This window comes from Podarcis muralis, chromosome 11 (assembly GCF_964188315.1).
Source record: "Podarcis muralis chromosome 11, rPodMur119.hap1.1, whole genome shotgun sequence".
In the NCBI taxonomy this organism is placed as follows: domain Eukaryota; kingdom Metazoa; phylum Chordata; class Lepidosauria; order Squamata; family Lacertidae; genus Podarcis; species Podarcis muralis.
In genome coordinates, this window is record NC_135665.1 from 66,523,398 (window position 1) to 66,543,343 (window position 19,946).

The following is a 19,946-nucleotide window of genomic DNA, read 5'->3' on the forward strand; positions in this document are numbered from 1 at the left end:
TGCCCTGACAGGCACATAGCTGTAGATATTCTGCTTACCTGCAAGGTCTTCTCCTCGCCTCTTCACCACCAAGCCAGAAATGGGAGGACATCTGCTAAGTCTGAGTTCCAATTCAAGCTAGACTTAAGGATGCCTTTGTACCCAAATTACCAATTTAGGCCTCTCTGAGCAAAGCTGCTATATCTGAGTATTCTGATTACAGGTAGGTAGCCGTGTTGGTTTGCCGTAGTTGAAACAAAACAAAATAATTTTAAAAAAATATAAAAAAATTAAAAATTCCTTCCAGTAGCACCTTTGAGACCAACTAAGTTAGTTACAGTGATACCTCGGATTAAGTACTTAATTCGTTCCGGAGGTCCGTTCTTAACCTGAAACTGTTCTCAACCTGAAGCACCACTTTAGCTAATGGGGCCTCCTGCTGCTGCCGTGCCGCCGGAGCATGATTTCTGTACTCATCCTGAAGCAAAGTTCTTAACCCGAGGTACTACCGTGTTTTTCGCTCTATAAGACACACCAGACCACAAGACGCACCTAGTTTTTGGAGGAGGAAAACAAGAAAAAAAATATTCTGAATCTCAGAAGCCAGAACAACAAGAGGGATCGCTGCACAGCGAAAGCAGCAATCCCTCTTGTTCTGGCTTCTGGAATAGCTGCGCAGCCTGCATTCACTCCATAAGACGCACACACATTTCCCCTTACTTTTTAGGAGGGAAAAAGTGAGTCTTATAGAGCAAAAAATACGGTATTTCTGGGTTAGTGGAGTCTGTAACCTGAAGCGTATGTAACCTGAGGTACCACTGTATTGGCATGAAGAAGTGTGCATGCACATGATAGCTCATGCCAATAACTAACTTAGTTGGTCTCTAAGGTGCTACTGGAAGGAATTTTTAAAATTATTATTATTTTAATTATTTTATTTTGTTTTGAGTATTCTGAGTAAATGTTATCTGCACCCTCCTGGGCGGTCCTCCTCCTCCTCACCCAGCCCCTGATTCTTCCTTAGCTGAGGATTGAAGGAGCCTCTCTGTAGCTTGCCTTGTTCCTCGTCCGCCTGCAGATACCCAGGAGGCCTTTGTAGACCCCCCCCTGCCTGCTCTGCCGATCCTGCCCCAGTTCCTCCCACCCCACAGCCACCCAGCCCAGCCCCTCGCTCACCCTTCAGCTGCACCACCAGCTGGAAGTTGACGTTGGTGGCCACTCCCAGGTACTTCTCCACCAGGATGTAGTACCAGTTCTGCCAGAAGGGGAGGTCCAGGGCCAGGCGGCAGATGGGGCGTCCCCGGCAGTCCGCGGCGGTGGAGTTGTGCAGGGGGGGTGCCTTGCCGCGCACTTTTAGCCACAGCGGGCAGCCCTCCCCGCTCTGGTTGGCGCCGTGGCAGTTCCTCAGCTGCACCAGCACCCGGGATGTGTAGCTCGGGATGAAGACCCTGGAGAAGGCATGAGGAGGAGATTGGTTGGTTGGTTGGTTGGTTGGTTGGTTGGTTGGTTGGTTGGTTGATTGATTGATTGATTGATTGATCCAAGGATCTAAAGGGCTCCCACCCTGCCCATCAGCCCTGGCTCTCCCTTCAGAGAGAAGCAAAGCGCCTTTGAGCCCCAGGACTCATTCCTGGGGGGGGGGAGGTGGGGGCTCTGAGCCAGGAGGAGCTCATCCCAGGCTGCCTGCAGGGGGCCAGCCCTACCAGGAGGCCATGTGAGGTGGCTGCCTCAGGTGACAGGTGCAGAGGGGCGAAGAACAGACTTCTGGGTGTGCACCATGGGCTGGTTATGCCAGCTTTCGGGGCAGGAAGCTGCTGGCCCACTCCCAGGGAGGAAGGAAGAGTCAAGGGCCAGTCTGGCCAGAATGGGGGGGGGGCATTTCTCCATTGCCATGTGTCTGGCACTGGCCCCCTCCTGCTGGGCAAGGAAAGGTGGGGCTTGGGGAAGAACTAGGGGGCAACTAAGGAGACCCTTGGCTTTTCTTTAGGGATGCAGTTCCAGCCCTTGAGCCTGCAAAGTGTTGAGTGTTGGGTGGGGCAGGATTACTGGGGGGGGGGCACCTCAGGACCCTACACCACCCCTTCCTCTTTGCCATGCGGACTTCCAAGGAAAGGCAAGGTTGAATCCAGCAGGAAGGCTGGGACCTGCATTAATTGATTATGAGAATCAAGCAAGTCTTCCTGTAGGTGTCCCACAGCATGATTAATTATGCAAATGAGGTCACTCTTCATGCAGATGCACCTCTAGCATTATTCATTATGCAAACGGGGTCACTCTTTGTGTATATGCCCCTCTAGCATTATTAATTATGCAAATTAAGTCACTCTTCCCATAGGTGTCCCTCTGGCGTTATTAACTATGCAAAAGAGCTTATTCTTCCCACAGGTGCCCCTTTAGCTTGATTAATTATGCAAATCAAGTCGCTCTTCCCCTGGGGACCCTGCTAGCATTTTCCCTCCTCCTCCTCTTCCCTACAAGCAGGGGCAGGGCATCTGGGGCGGCGGCGCTGTCTCCTTTGCGCACTCACTTGTACAGCAGGGAGCGGTTGTGGGGGGAGAGGACGTGCTCCGTCACATAGCCGGGGTACAGCACCCCAATCCCCACCAGGCGCTGGACGATGAGCTGGGGCTGGAAGAGGTACTGGCAGTCCTCAGCAAGGCCCTGTTGGCGGGGGGGGGGGACACAGTTAGAAGGGGGACCCCCAGAACCCTCAGTCGGGCGAGTGGCCCAGATTCACCACCAGAACTTTCAGGAGGACCCACACCCACACAGTTGCCAGGATGACACCAGGCTGGCAGCCAGGCACCCCACCCCCAGCAAGCTATAGACTGCCCAATCACAGCAGCACAGCATTCCCGCCCCCCCCCCCAGCCTGGTGATCAGCTGTGATTCCTGGGGCTGGACTAGATGACCCTTTGTGCCTCTTCCAACTTTTCTACTATTCTTGTGGTCTGCAAAGAGGGCAAGCAGAGCTGTGCCCTGGCAACCCCCTTTCCCCATCACCCTCTGGGCCCCACTTCAGATTTCCACAGGGCTGCACCAATTGCCCCTCTCCCTAAACCTCCTGTGCTAATAATAATAATAATAATAATAATAATAATAATAATAATAATTTATTATTTATAACCTACCCATCTGGCTGGGTTCCCCCAGCCACTCTGGGCGGCTTCCAGCAAAATATAAAACTACAATAAGTGGGTAGGTGGAAGGCCTATACCTAAGACGTTGGGTGCTTGGTTGTAGAGGGGCTGGCTTAGAGCTGGGGCTGAAGGCAAGGAGTGGCCAAAGAGGGGGCTGGAGGCTGTGAGTGGGGCTGGGCTGCTGGCATTCATCCCCAAGAGTCGAGCCAAGATGAGCTGCCTTGCACTGGGCCAGATTCCTTTGGAGCTCATGGGCGCTCCTTCCTTAGAGGTTTTCAAGCCCAGGTTGGATGGCCGTCTGTCAGGGATGCTTTAGTTGAGATGCCTGCATCCAGGGGGTTGGACTAGATGACCCCTCGGTGTCCCTTCCAACTCTATGAGACCACCTGTCCTCACAGCCCGGGGCTTTTCACCTTGACTGCTGGCCACATCTCACTGCTTCAGGTCTTCCCCAGCCCTAGTCAAGAGACTCTCTTAACTGAAGGAAAAGCCTTAATAAAAACTATTTAACAAATAATAATGAAGGAGTCACCCTCACCTAGGGCCGGCCCACCCATGAGGCAAGGTGAGGCAGCCCCCTAGGTCAGGAAACTCTGTGACCCTTCCCCAGCCCAGCCCTGGCTGGCCAGCCCAGAGGACGCTGAGCCTCTTCCTCACCTTGACGGAGATCTTGCCCTGCTCTTTGGGCAGGTGGGCAGCCAGGAACCAGTCCCCAGGGAGGGGGCTGGTGATGTTGAAGACGCCCGTGGTCCGGTTGGGCAGGGTCCAGGTGAGCGTGAGGGCAAAGGAGCCTGGCACAGCCGTGTCCCGGGGGAAGTGGGTGCGCAGAGGGTTGATGACGGGGGGCGCCCCAGAGCGGAAGTACCTGCCAAGGAAAGAGGGGGAAGGTGAGCAGCAGAGCCAGTGTGTGTGTGTGAGAGAGGGGGGGGTGATTCAGAGGGAGGGGGGAAATGGAGAAAATAGGGGGTGGGTGGGTGTCTTTATTTATTTATTCCACCCTGTGCCCAGGCCAGCAAGCTACAAAACAGCAACAGCAACACATTCAAAGCTCAAATGAGGGGTGACTGAGTCATAGAGTGGGAAGGGACCCTGAGGATCATCTAGTCCAACCCCTGCAAGGCAGGAAGATGCAGCTGTCCCATCTGGGGAATCGAACCTGCAACCTTGGCATTCCTAAACCTCTCTTTTGAGTTGGGGAAATCTATCCCCAGTGTATCCTGAGCAGATTCCTGTCCAGCCTATCTCCTTTTGGGGGGGGGGCTCCCAGGACAGAGTCTCCAAGCCGGCCATGGCCCCCTTGACAGCCCTCCCTATGGCCAATCTAGTCTGAGGGAAGTACAGTCCATCTCTCCCCCCCCCCCTTCTTTCCATCCCAGAAACAGATGCTTGCCTGCCTGCCATCCCATCAACACCTCCAGCCAAGCTTCAGGCCATCAGGGCTGCTGGGGGCAAAGAGAGTGTTTGGGGGCATTCATGCTCCCCCATGCCTGGAATAGTTTGGGAAATGTTGTGGAAGCTCACTCCTCTCTCTGTCCCATCTCCTTCAACATTTGGGGGGGGGCTGCAGAACCTCTGCTGCAGGTTTGCCTGACAGGCGATGCCAAAAGTGTGACAGGTGGGCCACCCTGTGATCCCCATTGCCATGCATCAATCTCCCCTGCCCACCCCACCCCCCGCCTGGCCTGGCTCCCCCCACCGTGAGCCCCTGTGGGAGGGAGGAGTGGGACCCTCCTGCCAGAGAGGGGTTCTGGTTTCTTCTCCCCCTTGCTGGGGACTTGGCAGGAAGTGATTTTCCATCCTCATTCCCCATTTTCTCCTGCGGGGAAGCAGATGGCGATGGGAGGGGTAGGGGAGCACTCCGGTTGCCTTGGAGAAGCAACCATCGCTTCTTCCTTCCCCTTATTCTTTCGAAATTTCATTTCAGTGCTGGATTATTAATATTGATCTTCAGCGTCGTGGTCTGTGTGTTTGTGTGTGTGTTTGTGCTCACGTCTCTGTGTGTGCGGCTTGGAAGGGAAGGAGCAGGAAGATGACTCATGCGGAAGATGGTTCCCTATCTGGAAAACTCAGGAAACGTTCCAGGCAACAGATGGTCCACTTGGCCAATGCCTCTTCCACCCTCTGAGCCTGGCTGGAGATGCCCACCAGAGCCACCTCTTTGGGGGAAGCCATGACCACCGAAGAGGCCCAAGGGTGCTTCAGGTGCCCAGGTCCTTTCCCCCGCCTCCCGCTGCATAGACGTGGTGAGACAGCTGGGACTTCTCCTCAACAGAAATCTCCTTGACATAGCTATCCATAATATCCGTAGGTTCTGGTATATAGGACAACTTGTTAACCCCAGAAAAGAGGTTTAAAAGTCTGGGGTCATCTTATACGCCGGGTATGGCTGCAGTGGGCAGCAGGCTCTGCTCCACACCGGGAGGAACCCGCCCAGCGAAGCTGCCCAGGGATGCTAAGCCAGCTTCGCTGGGCGGCTAACTCCTGGTGCGGAGCCCACCACCCACTGCTGCTGCCCAGCGAAGCTGCTGAAGCGTATAAGATGACCCCCCAAATTGGCAGCTGCCAATTTGGGGGGTTGTCTAATACGCCCAGTCACCTAATACGCCGGAATCTACAGTACCATATTTTTTGCTCCATAAGACGCACTTTCCCCTCCTAAAAAGTATGGGGAAATGTGTGTGCGTCTTATGGAGGAAATGCAGGCGGGAGGCTCTGCTCAGCGCTCCCTTTAAAGAGTGCGCGGAGCATGTGTGCGGCTCTTGCTGGCTTTTCCCCGAGGAGGGAGAAGGGCAGCCCATCAGTCCCTTCTCCCTCCTCGGGGAAAAGCCCCCAAGAGCCGCACACACGCTCCGTGCACTCTTTAAAGGGAGCGCTGAGCAGAGCCTGTGTGTGGCTCTTGCTGGATTTTCCCTGAGGTGCAAGAGGGGACAGACGGGCTGCCCTTTGTCCCTTCCCCACCTCACGGAAAAGCCAGCAAGAGGCTCAGGCTCAGTTCGGCTCTTTAAAAGGAGTGCTGAGCAAATTTTTTCTTGTTTTCCTCCTCTAAAAACTAGGTACGTCTCATGGTCGGGTGCGTCTTACAGAGCGAAAAATACAGTAGATCACTGCAATGCATTATACAAAGGGCTGCTTTTGAAGTCTTACCAGAAATTTCCATAAGCCCAGAATCCTCACTGGGGCAGCTTGAAGGAATGGGCCTCAGCAGCCCCACTGGCTTCAGGTCCTTCTCCAGGCTCAATCACCTTTCAGTCCATAGCTTGGCCTGGGGGCCCCTCAAGGATTCTGTCCCCATTTGTGCATTGAGAGCCTCATCAGAGACATTTCTCCAGGGGCCTCCGCCATCAGAGATGAGGGCAGCCTTCCCCAGGCAGGTGCCCCCACCAGGTGTCATCAGCTGCGTTTGACACGCCTTGGCCATTTCTAAGTTTGACGTGCGTCTCTTAAATATTGTGAACTGCTTTGAGACCCAAGGTGAAAGGCTGCTTCGATTTTATGTTTCAATAAAATGAAATGAGCAATAATTTGGACTACACAGAGAAGAGTTTGGATTTGATATCCCGCTTTATCACTACCCTAAGGAGTCTCAAAGAGGCCAACAATCTCCTTTCCCTTCCTCCCCCACAACAAACACTCTGTGAAGTGAGTGAGGCTGAGAGACTTCAGAGAAGTGTGAGTGGCCCAAGGTCACCCAGCAGCTGCAGGTGGAGGAGCAGGGAAGCAAATCCAGTTCACCAGATTACGAGTCCACCGCTCTTAACCACTACACCACACTGGCTCTCACTACACCACGGAGTACAAGGTTCCCTCGCTAGGTCTGCCCCATTCTGAGCATTCCCCAAGAGATCAAGAAGCACTTGGCTGTCCATCTGACCTCAGGAGGGATGGCGTTGCAGGACAGGCCTGGCTAACAGATTTCAGGCTCATGAATCTCACTGCAACATAGACACCACAGGAGGATGCAAAATGAAGAGGCAACACCCAGCTCTTTCTCCTGGACGCAGCCGGGACCCTGTCCCAAACCCAGCACTGCCCACTCTGGGGGAGCGGTGGGCACAGGGGCGGCAGGAGTCTGGGCAGCCAAGAGGCTGAGGCCCCCTCCCTCTCTCCTTCCCCTGACTCACACAGTGATGCTTCGGTCTGGGCACTGGTCCCCAAAGGTGCCCCCCTGCTCTTTGAAGGTGATGAGGTTCCAGACGGCCACGACGGTGTCCTCTGGGATGCGGAAATGGAAGAGCTCGATGCTGGTGAAGGAGCGGAAGGGGTTCAGCTTGCGGGGGGTCCGGGTGAAGTAATCGGTGACAAAGAGGCCGCCTGAGAGAGAGAGAGGAGAGGAGAGAAGTGGCAACACTGGACCTCCTCAGAGTAGCCCTTCCTTCCCCCACCCTCTCCACCAGTCTGCACAGAGCACTCAAAACCCCGTGTTTGCTAGGTGACCAAAGGATTAAGACACATGGAGTTTCCTGCACAGTCCCAGGCTCTCTGTGAGGTCACTTCCTCTGCTTGCCCAGGTGGGAAGGGAAACAACAGGAATATCACTTTCTGCCACCTGAGGAACAGCTTCTTTCTTTCTCGTCATGCAGCCACAGGGAGAGGATACAGGGCCCGGGCACAGACACCATCTTTGATCTAAACCAGGCACAGGCAAATTCCAGCCCTCCAGATGTTTGGGACCACAATTCCCATCATCCCTAGCTAACAGGACCAGTGGTCAGGGATGATGGGAATTGTAGTCCTAAACATCTGGAGAGCCGGAGTTTGCCGATGCCTGATAAACCATATATTTTGTCATCTAGAAATCTGTTTTGCCTGACTTATTTCACTGTTATTTTCAGCTTGATTCACAACTGCAACTTTATGTGATTCAGCAATATTTTTATATTCTTACATTGCAGACTTCTGTGTTGTTACTTTGTTCAGAGGGATAATTGTAGAAAGTGACATAGCTTTGTCCCACGTTTCCGTGTTAACGCTGCAAAGGGCGGTATATTTTTAACTCTGTTAAACCAGACTCTAATCTTGCTCAAGTGAGTTAGCAGAAGGATAATTAATAAATAATATATATCCTATTATACTTTCCAAATCCATCCCAACCATTCTCCCCCTTTATGTTGCAATGCCCTGTCCACGTGGCCAGCCCCTCTCCAGACATCTCTCACAGGGGCAAACAGTCAGTGAGCCCCACGCATTCGCTTTTCCAGCCCTGCCAGGAATTAGGCCCATTGACCCACCCCCTGTCTAGGCCAACCCCAAATGGCAGACCAAAGCTAGAAATGAGAATCTCTCTCACCCCCAAATTAATTAATACACAAACCTTGTCCTTCCCAGCTGCTGCCCCTCCCACCACACCCCTTGTGCACCTGTGTGAGACGCAGCCATGAGCATGCTGGGGGGGGGGGCGTGCCAACGCCTCACTCCCCACCCAAATCTGCCCTCTTCCTTGGAAGATTAACAGGTCTCCTTCCAGCTGAGAGAGAGAGGGGACTTTGAGGTCCTCCCAGGGGTTGGCCAGTTTGGTTCCCACCAAGGGTCGAGACCCAGGGGAGGGCGCAAAAACTGCACCTCTCCACTCTGGCTCCTCTGGCGAGGGCGCAAGGCAGCTTAGGGGCCCCTCTGCTTTTAAGGTGCAGCATTGACATAAGACTCAAACACTGTTTAGTGTAAGGAGACTTTCCCTCAGCAGTCCTCAGAGCAGGGAGCCTTCTGTCAAGCTCCTGCCCTAGCCAGCCACAAACAGCTTCCATAGATCACCTGTCGCCTAACAGGCGGGCATTGCCTGGCACTCCCTGCTCCATCCCTGTAGGAGCAGCCCAGATTAACTCATTTCCAGCAGGAGGAGGAACAAGCAAGAAATTGCAAGGCCATTCTGTGCAGAGCAGCGAGATTTCTCTCCTACTCTGCAGAGGATGGGAAAAAACACGCTCCAGCTTCAGAAGTGAGAGAAGGCAGCAGCTGACAAAGAGAGGAGCCCCTGCCATGGCTGGTGTGTGGGAAGAGAGAAGCAGCATGGCTCTGGAGCGGCTTCCTTTGTTTTGCAGGAGACGGATGGGAACCTGCTCTGCTTCTCTCTGCAAGGGGGCAGCAAGGGAGGGGGAGGCCAAGACTGGCAGCTTTGCTTATGATGCAGTAGCAGCCCAGGGAGCCCCTAAGAAGAAACACAGAGCCTGCTGCCTCTGACCAGCTGGTCCGGCATCCTCTTCTCACAGCGGCCAACTGGGCACCTGTAGGAAAGCGGCCAGCAGGATCTGAACACAAGAGCAACTCCCCCCTCTTGCAGTTGCAGCCACACGCCCTAAACCCTGTCTGGGGTGCCCCCCCCCTTTACCCCAAATGATGAGACAAGAGACCAGAGCAGGGGCTCAAATTGGCCACAACTTGATTGAGCTTCAGAAGTGGGAAACTTGGCAGGTCACCCTCTCAGCCCGCCTGGCTGAGGATATGCAGGCAGATGAGGTCCAGTGAGAGAGGACTGAAAAGCGCAAACCTTTCACCAACCTCGTCCCGGGAGTTTGACCTACATGCCGCCACTCAAGCCAGTGGGTGGTACCCGCCCAGGTGAGCCCCGCTGGGTGCCGCAAACCCTGCCCACCTGTGGGGAAGGGAGGGCGGAAATTCCCAGCAACTGAGATTGGGAAGCATTGCTGCCTGTGGCTGTGGTGAACAGAGCAGAGCCATCCTGGCTAGGAGTTACTGACACCCCCTTGCTTCATGAATTTGTGCAATCCTGTTTTAAAGCCATCCAGGTTGGTAGCCTCCTGGGCAAGTGAGTTCCACAGTTTAACCCTCTGCTGCATGAAAAGGGACTTTATTTTATTTGCCCTGGATAGACTGATTCTCTCTCTCTCTCCAGCATATGAGAGTGCAGCTGCCTACAGGTTCCTTGCCTCTCTATGACCAGGGGAGCATTTGGAATTGTGGTGGCTTTCACAGCAGTGTCTTAACACACCATGTGTGGCCTATAGCCAGCCTGGCCAACAGTGTGGCTGCTTCACTCTGAACCAGCCAAAGTTTCTGAACACTCTTCCTGGACAGTTCTTTGGGGATTGCATTGCAGTAGTTCAAGCAAGATGTAACTAAGGAATGTCTCCATCTGGCCAGATCTGATGTCTACGCAAAAGCACTCCTGGCCACTGCTGGAGTCAGGACATCCAGGCTCAGGGCTCAGTCAGGGTGTTCCCCCAAATGGCCAGCAACTAAGTCCTTGACCAGATGAGCCCCTCCTCCCTGTCCTTTCTTTTCTTCTGGCCAGGACCTGGCTGTCTTGCCTAGACTGAACCTGAGGTGCCTACACTTCTTCAGATGCACACGAAAGCTCATACCAATAACAAACTTAGTTGGTCTCTAAGGTGCTACTGGAAGGATTTTTTAATCCCCCCCCCCCGACTACGGCAGACCAAGACGGCTACCTACCTGTAACTAGAACTATGGAAGGCACCACACTGAGCCGCATGAAGAGAAAAGAACTGTGCAAGTTTTGGTCCAAGAGAGCAGGAGGGCCTGAGGCTGGGCATGGCTGCCTCAGTTCAATGGCCAAGGGTGTGCCAATTCCCAGCAGCCGCTTCCTCAGGTAGGGCTGGGCAAACCCTAGAGAGTCACTGCCAGGCAGTGCCAACAGCACTAAGCTGGCTAGACCGAGGGCCTGGCTTGGCAGCTTCCTAGCCACCCCCTCCCTTCTCTGTGAAGCACAGTGTACCTAGGTGATTTTATATAACAAACAAGCGATCCTGGAGCCCCTTTGCAATGGCCTTGCATCTGAATCTAGCGGCCTCTCCTGAGACCACCTGCTGCCTTTAGGGTACCCAGATTTGGGGAAAGGAGATCACAGGATGGCTTCTGAACTACCTCACAGCCACGATGCTGGCAATCCCTTTCTTCCCGCTGGCATTTGCTGGGCAAAGGCACACTCCACCTTCTAGCTGAGAGCGAGCGGAGAGCGGCGACGTGCGCATTCCAAGTCTCCAGAGAAGACAAAGAGGAGATGCCTTAATGAGGGCGATCCCCTCCGAGCCTGCAGGCGAGCGGCCTTAATGGGAAATCCCAGCAGGAGCTGCCCAGACTCCGGAGCCTCCCGGGGGCGCGGAGAAGACAGCCCAGCCGGGGGCTTTGCAGGAGCAAAGGAGCGGAAGCCCCCCCCCCCGCCAGGCACGTCCTTGGCGAGGCGTGTTGGGAAGCGCATGCATGTAAACAGAGGAGGAGGCTCCAGCTGGATGATGCCCACTGCCCGGGGAGCGCGGCGCTTCCCTCCGAACAAAGCCCGCGCACCGCGCATCGCCCAGGCCGTAAATCAGGCTAAGTGCTGTCGGCCTCCGCCATAAAATACTTTTTGTAAGTTCAAGGGAGCACATATAATATTCTGCCAGCCATTTCCCTCTCCATGAAAATGATCTCATTATTCTTGCTGAAAGCCATCAATTACCAGGTAATTAAATGTCCTGGGATGTTAGTGACAGTATCACTAAATCTACGCCCGGAGTTATGAAGCCCGGCAAGCCACGGACGCCGCCGGCTCCAGAGAACGATCGGCGGGCAAGACCCAGGCAGGAGGGTGTCCAATAAAAATGGCAAATGTGCCCCCCCCCCACGCGCGCGCATGACCTCCTATTTAGCGAGGGAGGGGAGGAAGACCGGGCGGGGAGAGTGGGAAATGGGCCAGCGAAAGCAGCGGAGGCGGCAGTTCCCCAGTTGGGAGCCAGGAGAGGAATGAGAGCGCCGGGGGAGAGCCCTCGTGGTTTATTTAACCAGCAACGTAATGACGGGTAATTTATTCCCGTGATTGAATTTAGACGGAGAGGACAGGAAGGGGCCACCGAGGCTGCAGACAAAGGGGACTCTGTGCGCGGGGGAGAGAGAGAAGCGATGGTACGGAGAGGCGGCTCGGAGGAGGACAAGGCGCTTGCCTGTCAATCTCTTCCCAAAGCCCACCTGGTCCGTGTGAACCGCGCATCAGGCGAAAGGGAAGCTTAAGCCCCCGGGGCGACCGGGGCTCCCCCCCCCCGCACATCCTTCGACCGCTGCCCCCTCCCTCCTTCCGACCCGTGGAGGGTCTTTGCATCGCTCCCCTCACTGTAATGTCCTCAGGGCAGAGACCTGGCGCGCGCGCGCGCATCTGCCCACTTGTTTTACTCTGGAAAACAACATTATTATTCATTAAATTTCATCCGAAGATCACAGGGCGGTTTACAGTACAAAACGCGAACTGCTGGTAACCAGTTTACAATTCAGAGGGGCACCTCCGAGGCTTCCCTGCTCGATTATCTCAAAGCCCTTTTTTAGGAGAGGGGCGTAAATCCTTAGCGGTCGGAAAGTGGCGAGCAACTCCCCAGAGAACTACCGGGTAGAGAGCAAACGGGGCCGGTCGGGCAGGCTGTGGCGACCCTCTCCCCTCCCCCAGCCAGCTGGAAGGCAGCTCCGGCTCCAGCTCCCGGTCCCCCCTCCCTCCCTTTCAGCACCAGGGCGGGGGAAAGCACCCCGGGCCTCCCAGCCGCGGCTTCTCTTTCAGCACCGGAGCGACGCCTTCAGCACCACGCCGCGCCCGGACAGCTCCCGGCCGCCGCGCCCGTTTCTCTTCCCGCGGGGGGGGAGGCGCTGGTCCCGAGACGCGCGTTTGGGGGGGGCGCCCTTCTCCCCCCCCCCGGGCTCTCCCCTCCCCACTCACCGGCCGGGCGTCCCAAGCTGAGCCAGGCCAGCAGCTGGAGCAGCAGCTGGAGCCGCCCCAGAGCCGCGCGGCCCATGCTGCGCCCGGAGCCGAGCCGAGCCGCCTCCCCGCCCGCCTGGACGCTGGGGCTGCCGCGCTCCAGCAACAGCAGCAGCAGCAGCAGCAGCCATGACGTCAGGCTCAGCTGCCGCCCGGAGCCTCCGCGCGTCCCCCATTGGCCTAGCGCACGAGGCTGCCTGGGGAGGCCACGGCCCATTGGCCGCCGGAGCTGCCCGTCACTCGCCGCTCTGCAGCGCCGGCCGCCTCCGGACCAGAGACCGGCCAGATGCTGGAAGAGGAGGAGGAGGAGGAGGAGGAGGGCGCCTGGCGGAGCTGCCCGGCTGGGGGAAGTTGGGGGGGGGGGCGTTCCGAGTGCCTTGGTAGAGCAAGGGCCCTGGGGGTGAGCCGCCAAGCCCTCCTTGCCCCTGCCCCCAGAGTCTGCTGGGCCCACCGGGGAGTCTGGGCTTCCCCACCATCTTCCAGCCCCACAGAAGGAGCAGGAGGGCATTCCCTCCGTGGACTGGGTCGCTACCCCAAAACCAGAGTGTCCTGCCCAAGCAGAGGATGAACGTTGAAGGAGGGGGTGAATGGGTTGGCCCGGGCCCCGCAAAACAAGTTGACTGATTCCTCCCCGCCCCCCACGCGAGACAATTGCAGGGGAATGTGTGGAGCTTGACGCACAGACACCCCCCCCCACGCACGTCAATTCCACGCTTTCGCTTCCCTGCTTCCAGCTCAGCACGAGGCACCTGAATTCCCAGACTCGCGGGGATGACCTAAGCAGCGGCACAGCCCCGTCTGGGTGTGACCCCCCAGGGAGCATTGCCTCACTTGGCCGGCTGAGGAGACCTGGCCGGGAGGAGCGGAGTCCCGAGTCAGCCCAGTCCTTGTGGCAGAGAGGCAGAGGCAGGGCTGGTGTCGAGCACGCGACCGGCCACGACAGGCGCGCGGAGTTCCTCCGTGCATGGTTTCTTCCTGCGCGCCCCCTCCACGCTCCCGAAAGAAACACGCACGCGAACAAAAGTAACTTGTGAAGTATCCTTTGGCCTGGGTACCACCCTGCTCAAGTAGCCGAAAAGGGTCTTCTTGAAGGTCTCTTGCTGAGCTGTGATAGTCGCTGTGTTTGGAAGGAAAGCCTGCAGGATCCATAGCCCGTCTAGTCCAGCCTCCTGTTCTCCCAATGACCAGCCAGATGCCTGCGGGATCCAGAAACAGGATCCGAGCACAAGGGCCCTCTGCCCTCCTCTGGTTTCCAGCCAGTGGCCTTCAGAAGCATTGCTGTCTCCAACTGCTGAGGCAGAACAGAGCCCTTGTGGGAATAGTCCTCTTCTCCATGAATTTATCTAATCCTCTTTGAAAGCTGCTCAGGTTGTTGGCTAGCATTGCTTTCTGCGGGAGGGAGTGTTCCACGTTTAACTATGTGCTGCATGGAAAAGTACGCAGGGTGAGACCCTCCCTGCCCACAGACTGTCTAGCCAGAGTGGTGCATGCTCTAGTTATCTCCCGCTTGGACTACTGCAATGAGCTCTATGTGGGGCTACCTTTGAAGGTGACCCGGAAACTACAGCTAATCCAGAATGCGGCAGCTAGACTGGTGACTGGGAGCGGCCACCAAGACCACATAACACCGGTCTTAAAAGACCTACATTGGCTCCCAGTACGTTTCCGAGCACAATTCAAAGTGTTGGTGCTGACCTTGAAAGCCCTAAACGGCCTCAAAGGCCCAGTATATCTGAAGGAGCGTCTCCACCCCCATCGTTCTGCCCGGACGCTGAGGTCCAGCGCCGAGGGCCTTCTGGCGGTTCCCTCATTGCGAGAAGCAAAGCTACAGGGAACCAGGCAGAGGGCCTTTTCGGTAGTGGCGCCCGCCCTGTGGAACGCCCTCCCATCAGATGTCAAAACGATAAACAACTACCTGACATTCAGAAGACATCTTAAGGCAGCCCTGTTCAGGGAAGTTTTTAATGTATGATATTTTAGTGTTTTTTGGTTTCTATGGAAGCCGCCCAGAGTGGCTAGGGAAACCCAGCCAGATGGGCGGGGTACAAATACTAAATTATTATTATTATTATTACAGTGGTACCTCGAGTTAAGAACTTAATTCGTTCTGGAGGTTCGTTCTTAACCTGTTCTTAACCTGAGGTACCACTTTAGCTAATGGGCCTCCTGCTGCTGCCGCGCTGCCGCCACACAAGTTCTGTTCTCATCCTGAAGCAAAGTTCTTAACCCGAGGTACTATTTCTGGGTTAGTGGAGTCTGTAACCTGAAGCATCTGTAACCTGAGGTACCATGGTACTTCTCCTGAATCTTCCAACATTGAGCCACATTGAGTTCTAGTGTTATGAAAGAGGAAGAAACACTTTTCTCTATCCATTTTTCTCCATAGAATCACAGAATTGTAGAGTTGGAAGGGACCCCAAGGTTCATCTAGTCCACCCCCTGCAATGCAGGAATCTCAACTAAAGCATCCCTGACAGATGCCCATCCAGCCTCTGCTTAAAAACCACCAATGAAAGAGAGTCCACAACCTCTTAAGTTGTCCTCCCATTTTGGTGTCATCTGTAAATTGGATGAGCATCCCCTCAATTCCTTCATCCAAGTTGTTTATAAAGACATTGAACAGCAACAGGCCCAGGACACAACCCTGCGGCACCCTCCCCCCTTGTCACTTTCCCCCAGGGTGATGAGGAACCATTAATGAGCCCTTTGGTTTCAGTCAGTCAACCAGCCACAAATCCACCTAACAGCTCGTTCAACCCACATTTTACTGGCTTCTCTGCAAGAATATCATGGGGAACTTTGACAAAAGCCTAAGATACACTACATGCACAGCATTCCCCTGATCCACCAAACTCGTGGATCAAAAGAATAGATTCTTTTGACATGACTTGTTTTTGAGAAACTCATAGTAATCACTCCATCCTTCTCTAAGTGCCCCCAGGCTGACTGTTGAATGATCTGTTCTAGGATATTTCTATTGGATGCATTTTATAGACAATAAAGGATATATTTTACAATTTATCCTCCATATTATTCACGTTTGTGAGCAGAAAGTTTAAAGTAATCAGTTTTGCATTTAGAAGTCATACACTTAGTTAGCAGAGTTTAAAACACCATCCCTTGCAGCATTAAAGTGGAATATTTGGGACTAGGCTGTGTGACCTTATTTTTATTTATTCAGGCTGTGGCAACAGACTTTATTTTTCCATGTTCCTTCTTAATAAAAGAAGTACACAACAGACAGTAAATTAAGCATTAAAATAGTATTTATTCGCATAAAGTATTGCACTCAGTTCCAGCAGTCAGTAACAGAAGCAAGGCAGGCACATTCTACTTATAGATTACAAAATACATAGTTTAGTTCAAGAATGGAGTCTCTGCTGGAGCCAAGACCAGACAGACATCCATCTGTCTCAGAAGTATTTTGGCAAAGGGAATGAGTTGTGAGGCAGGAGAAAGTAGAAAGGATTACACCCTCCCCCTCCCATCTGCCATAAAACCCAAGGGAAGGGGAGTCACACAGTGCCTACTCTAGCAATCATGAATTCTGTGAGTCTTAACTCCTTCATAGCCTTATTTAGAAAACATGCATTTGTTATTCTGACCGCAAATTCCCACTCTTTCCTGACATCAACATCAAGCTGACCAGTCTGTAGTTACCTGGGTCTTCTCTCTTCCCCTTTTTTGAAGGTGGGGACAACATTTGCCCAGCTCCAGTCTGCAGGGACATCACCTGTTCTCCAAGAATTCTCAGATTATAGACAGAGGCGTGATGCTGTGAATAATTTTATAAACTCCTGTCATATCACCCCTGTCACTCACCTTTTATCTAAACTAAAAAGTCCCAAATGCTTCAACCTTTCTCCAGAGGGGAGTCTCACCATCCTTTAGAATATTTCGGTTGCCCTTTTCTGAACCCTCTCCAACTCTGCAACATCCTTTTTGAGTTGAGGCAACCAGAACTGTACACAGTACTGCAAACGCGGCTGCACCGTAAATTTGTATAATGGCATTATGATATTGGTTGCTTTATTTTCAGTTCCTTCCCTAATACTCCCTCGCATGGAATTTGCCTTTTTCATGGCTAATGCACGCTGGACCGACATCTTCATCAACTCTACTAGGATGCCAAGGTCTCCCTCCTGGTCCATCACTTGCAGTTCAGAGCCCAGGAGGGTGGACATGAAATTAAGGTTTTCTCTCCAGCATGCATCACTATGTAATATGTAGCATGCATACTACAGTGGTACCTTGGTTCTCAAACTTAATCCATTCCAGGAGTCTGTTCGACTTCTGAAACCATTCAAAAACCAAGGCACAGCTTCGGATAGGCTGTAGGAGCTTCCTGCACTCAAGAAGAAGCCACGTCGGACGTTCAACTTCCGAAAAACGTTTGCAAACCGGAACATTTACCTCCGGGTTTGTGGTGTCCAGGAGCCGATTTGTTCGGCAACTAAGCTGTTCAGGAACCAAGGTTTGACTGTACATAGAACTGCATTTGCCCTTTCCCATTAACTCAGTTTGCAGAGGTCCTTTTGGAGCTCTTCGCAACCTCTTTTTGTTTGAGGAACCCTGAAGAATCTAGTGTCATCAGCATATGCAGTTTGAGCCTGAGAGTAACCCCTCCTGGTGCTGCGGACGCTGGGCTGGCATGCTGGATGGTGCCTGCATCTTCAGAGCAAGAAGACGCATGGGGGGGGGGCTGGGACTTGGGCATGACGGACCCACTCTAGGCTGGCGGGGGGGTGGAGGCCTTGGAGCAGGTCCTGCCAATCTGGCCCTGGCATCTCCAGCCCCCAGAGGAACTGTAACGTGATGCAATCTAAACCACAGAGAAGAACGCTGCAGGCCCCTCACCTTACAAGGATGGATGGCTGCCAGTCCCATAATTCATCAGAGCACCCGGGGGGCATTTTTGCATTGCCCTGTTTTTAATTTTGCTTTGATCATGCAAATCCAGGGCCCTCTGCACTGCCAAAGCCTTGCTAAAAGTAAAGATGGATTTATGGTACAGTCAAATCTGGTCCATAGCTGAAAGATGAACTCAAAAACTAAGCTGCACTAGAGGGTGAACAAAGAATATTCACTTCCGACTATTGGGCAAACATTTATTCTATATACAAATGATGATGACAATGTTCAAAAGACCCCTGTGAAAAAGATGACTATTTGGCATTCTCTGTGACATTTCAGCTTTAAGTGAGAATGGCACAAGACCCTGAGGACAGTAGCCTGATGTTTTTTGATGAAACAAATCTTTTTAAAAAGGTGACTTCCCTGCAACACCAATACTACTACTACTACTACTACTACTACTACTACTAATGCTTTTCCCCAGGGATGGGGAATGAAACAATCCAAATTTGCATTTTCAATGTGCATGTTTAATTTCATTTTTATCCCACTGTACCATCTTTATTTCTTTATTCTTGTACATTGTGGAAAGGTGTGTTCCTACTTTAATCACTGAAATATTAGAACCATTGAATTGCAGAGTTGGAAGGGACCCTGAGGGTCATTTAGTCCAACCCCCTGCAATGCAGGCATAAATTAAAATTCAATTTAAAAAGTGCACCAGGAAAATCAGACAGTGCAGCCCATTTGTGATATGATTTCACCCCCACATCTAGAAGTGTGTTGAATAGGAAATCTTCTAGCACCCTGGGGCACTCTGCAAAGGAACTGGTCTATAAATCTGCAATAAGCTGTGCTTTAAGACGGCTGGTGGAGGCTGCTGGTGTGCTTCTGTCTTCTCCATTCTGTTCCTGAGTCTCTGCTGCGCCCGCCCTCCTGCTTTATGCTACCTTTCTACAACCGAAAAAAGCCTAAGGATCTGAATGTGGGAATGTTGAGGGTGGCAGGAGAGGATATATTGATTATCCTTCCTAACTTGCACTAGCAAGCTTCTTCACTTAGCAGAGTACATTCCCCTTTACACAGCAGAAAACTTGTTGCAAACTTGTGTGAGTTTCTTAAGACAATAAGCAATTCAGTCTGGCTTGTGCAGATTGAGATATGTTCTAATATTCCTGGTAAGGGCCCTTTGAATCCCTCCTAAAAGAACAAAGACACCACAGTCTTATTCATAAGTAACAAAAACTAGTTTTACTTACCATCAGGCAGGCTTAAGGCTTAAAGTTACAAACAGGTTTACATCCATGTGCTTACCAGGAAAATAGTCCTCCGCTTACAATCTCAATCCTTTGCAATCCTTCAAAAATACGCTACGTTGGGGCCTATAACCCTTTGTGGGAATGTTGAGGGTGGCAGGAGAGGATATATTGATATATACTGATATCGTTCCTAACTTGCGCTAGCAAGTTTCTTCACGCAGCAGAGTGCGTTTCTTTCCCTTCTCTGACTGCAGACCTTCCTGGGCAGACACAGAGTCACCTGAGGGCTCTCGTGCTCAGATGCTCCGATGCAGAGAGTTCATGCGCAACCCCTTAATGGTCGAGATGGTGAGGAAGCCCAGATCCCACACATGTCCCAGCAAGGAAGAGGCGGCGTGGGTGGTCCTGCACCCAGCAGAGCATCAGCACCCACTGAGAGAGGGGCACCCCGGCACCCCCCTTGCTCTGGCACAGGCACCCTTGGAACTCAGCTGGCTGCTGTGGCAATAAACAAGGCTTCTGTCGCCATGGCAATGCTCCCTTCCTCCCTCCCACCCTGCGGCCAATGGGATGAGGGTTCCCTGGCTACAGCTGGCCTGGTCTGGCCTGCCCTGTGAGAAGCCCAGCCGAGGTAGGAGAGCTGCAAAGCCCGGCCACCAAGCGGCAGTCCTGCTCCCCACCAACCCAGCTCCCCCCGCTATGGAATGACCAGCCTGTCTTGACGCACCCTGTGCCCACCCCCCTGGCACGGGGTCATCTTTGGGATGGTCCTTTCACAGCCCTTGTATCTGTTTAGCAGGGCTTAGCATGACTCAGTCCCCATGAGGTCGGCTTCCTCCGCTACAGACCCTCCGTAGGGCAGAGAGGGCCCTTCAGAGGCTCTGGGTGGGTGTGGCCCAAGAGTGGCCTTCTCTGTGGTGGCTCCTAATCTGTAACTCCCTCCCCAGAGAGGTGTGTCTGGCACCTTCATTATAAGACGCACCTCCTGACCCTGCCCTTTGCCACTTGTGTATTTTTAGGACC

General features: G+C 53.3%; 1 protein-coding gene across 2 annotated transcripts in view; it reads right to left on the reverse strand.

Annotated features, from left to right (window-relative positions):
* The window catches only part of TMEM8B (transmembrane protein 8B), a 29,458-nt gene extending 16,567 nt beyond the window's left edge, over positions 1-12,891 (reverse strand). The window contains exons 1-5 of one of the 2 annotated variants that reach the window (XM_077936605.1): positions 12,772-12,891; positions 7,241-7,430; positions 3,777-3,984; positions 2,507-2,640; positions 1,156-1,427 (exon numbers count right to left, since the gene is read on the reverse strand). In XM_077936605.1, the coding sequence (XP_077792731.1) occupies positions 1,156-1,427; positions 2,507-2,640; positions 3,777-3,984; positions 7,241-7,430; positions 12,772-12,847 (880 nt within the window). In that variant the 5' untranslated portion in view covers positions 12,848-12,891. Of the gene's footprint in view, positions 1-1,155; positions 1,428-2,506; positions 2,641-3,776; positions 3,985-7,240; positions 7,431-12,771 lie in introns of those variants that run through there. The other variant, XM_028748228.2, reaches the window with a different exon arrangement.
* Between the last annotated feature and the right edge of the window lie 7,055 nt (positions 12,892-19,946).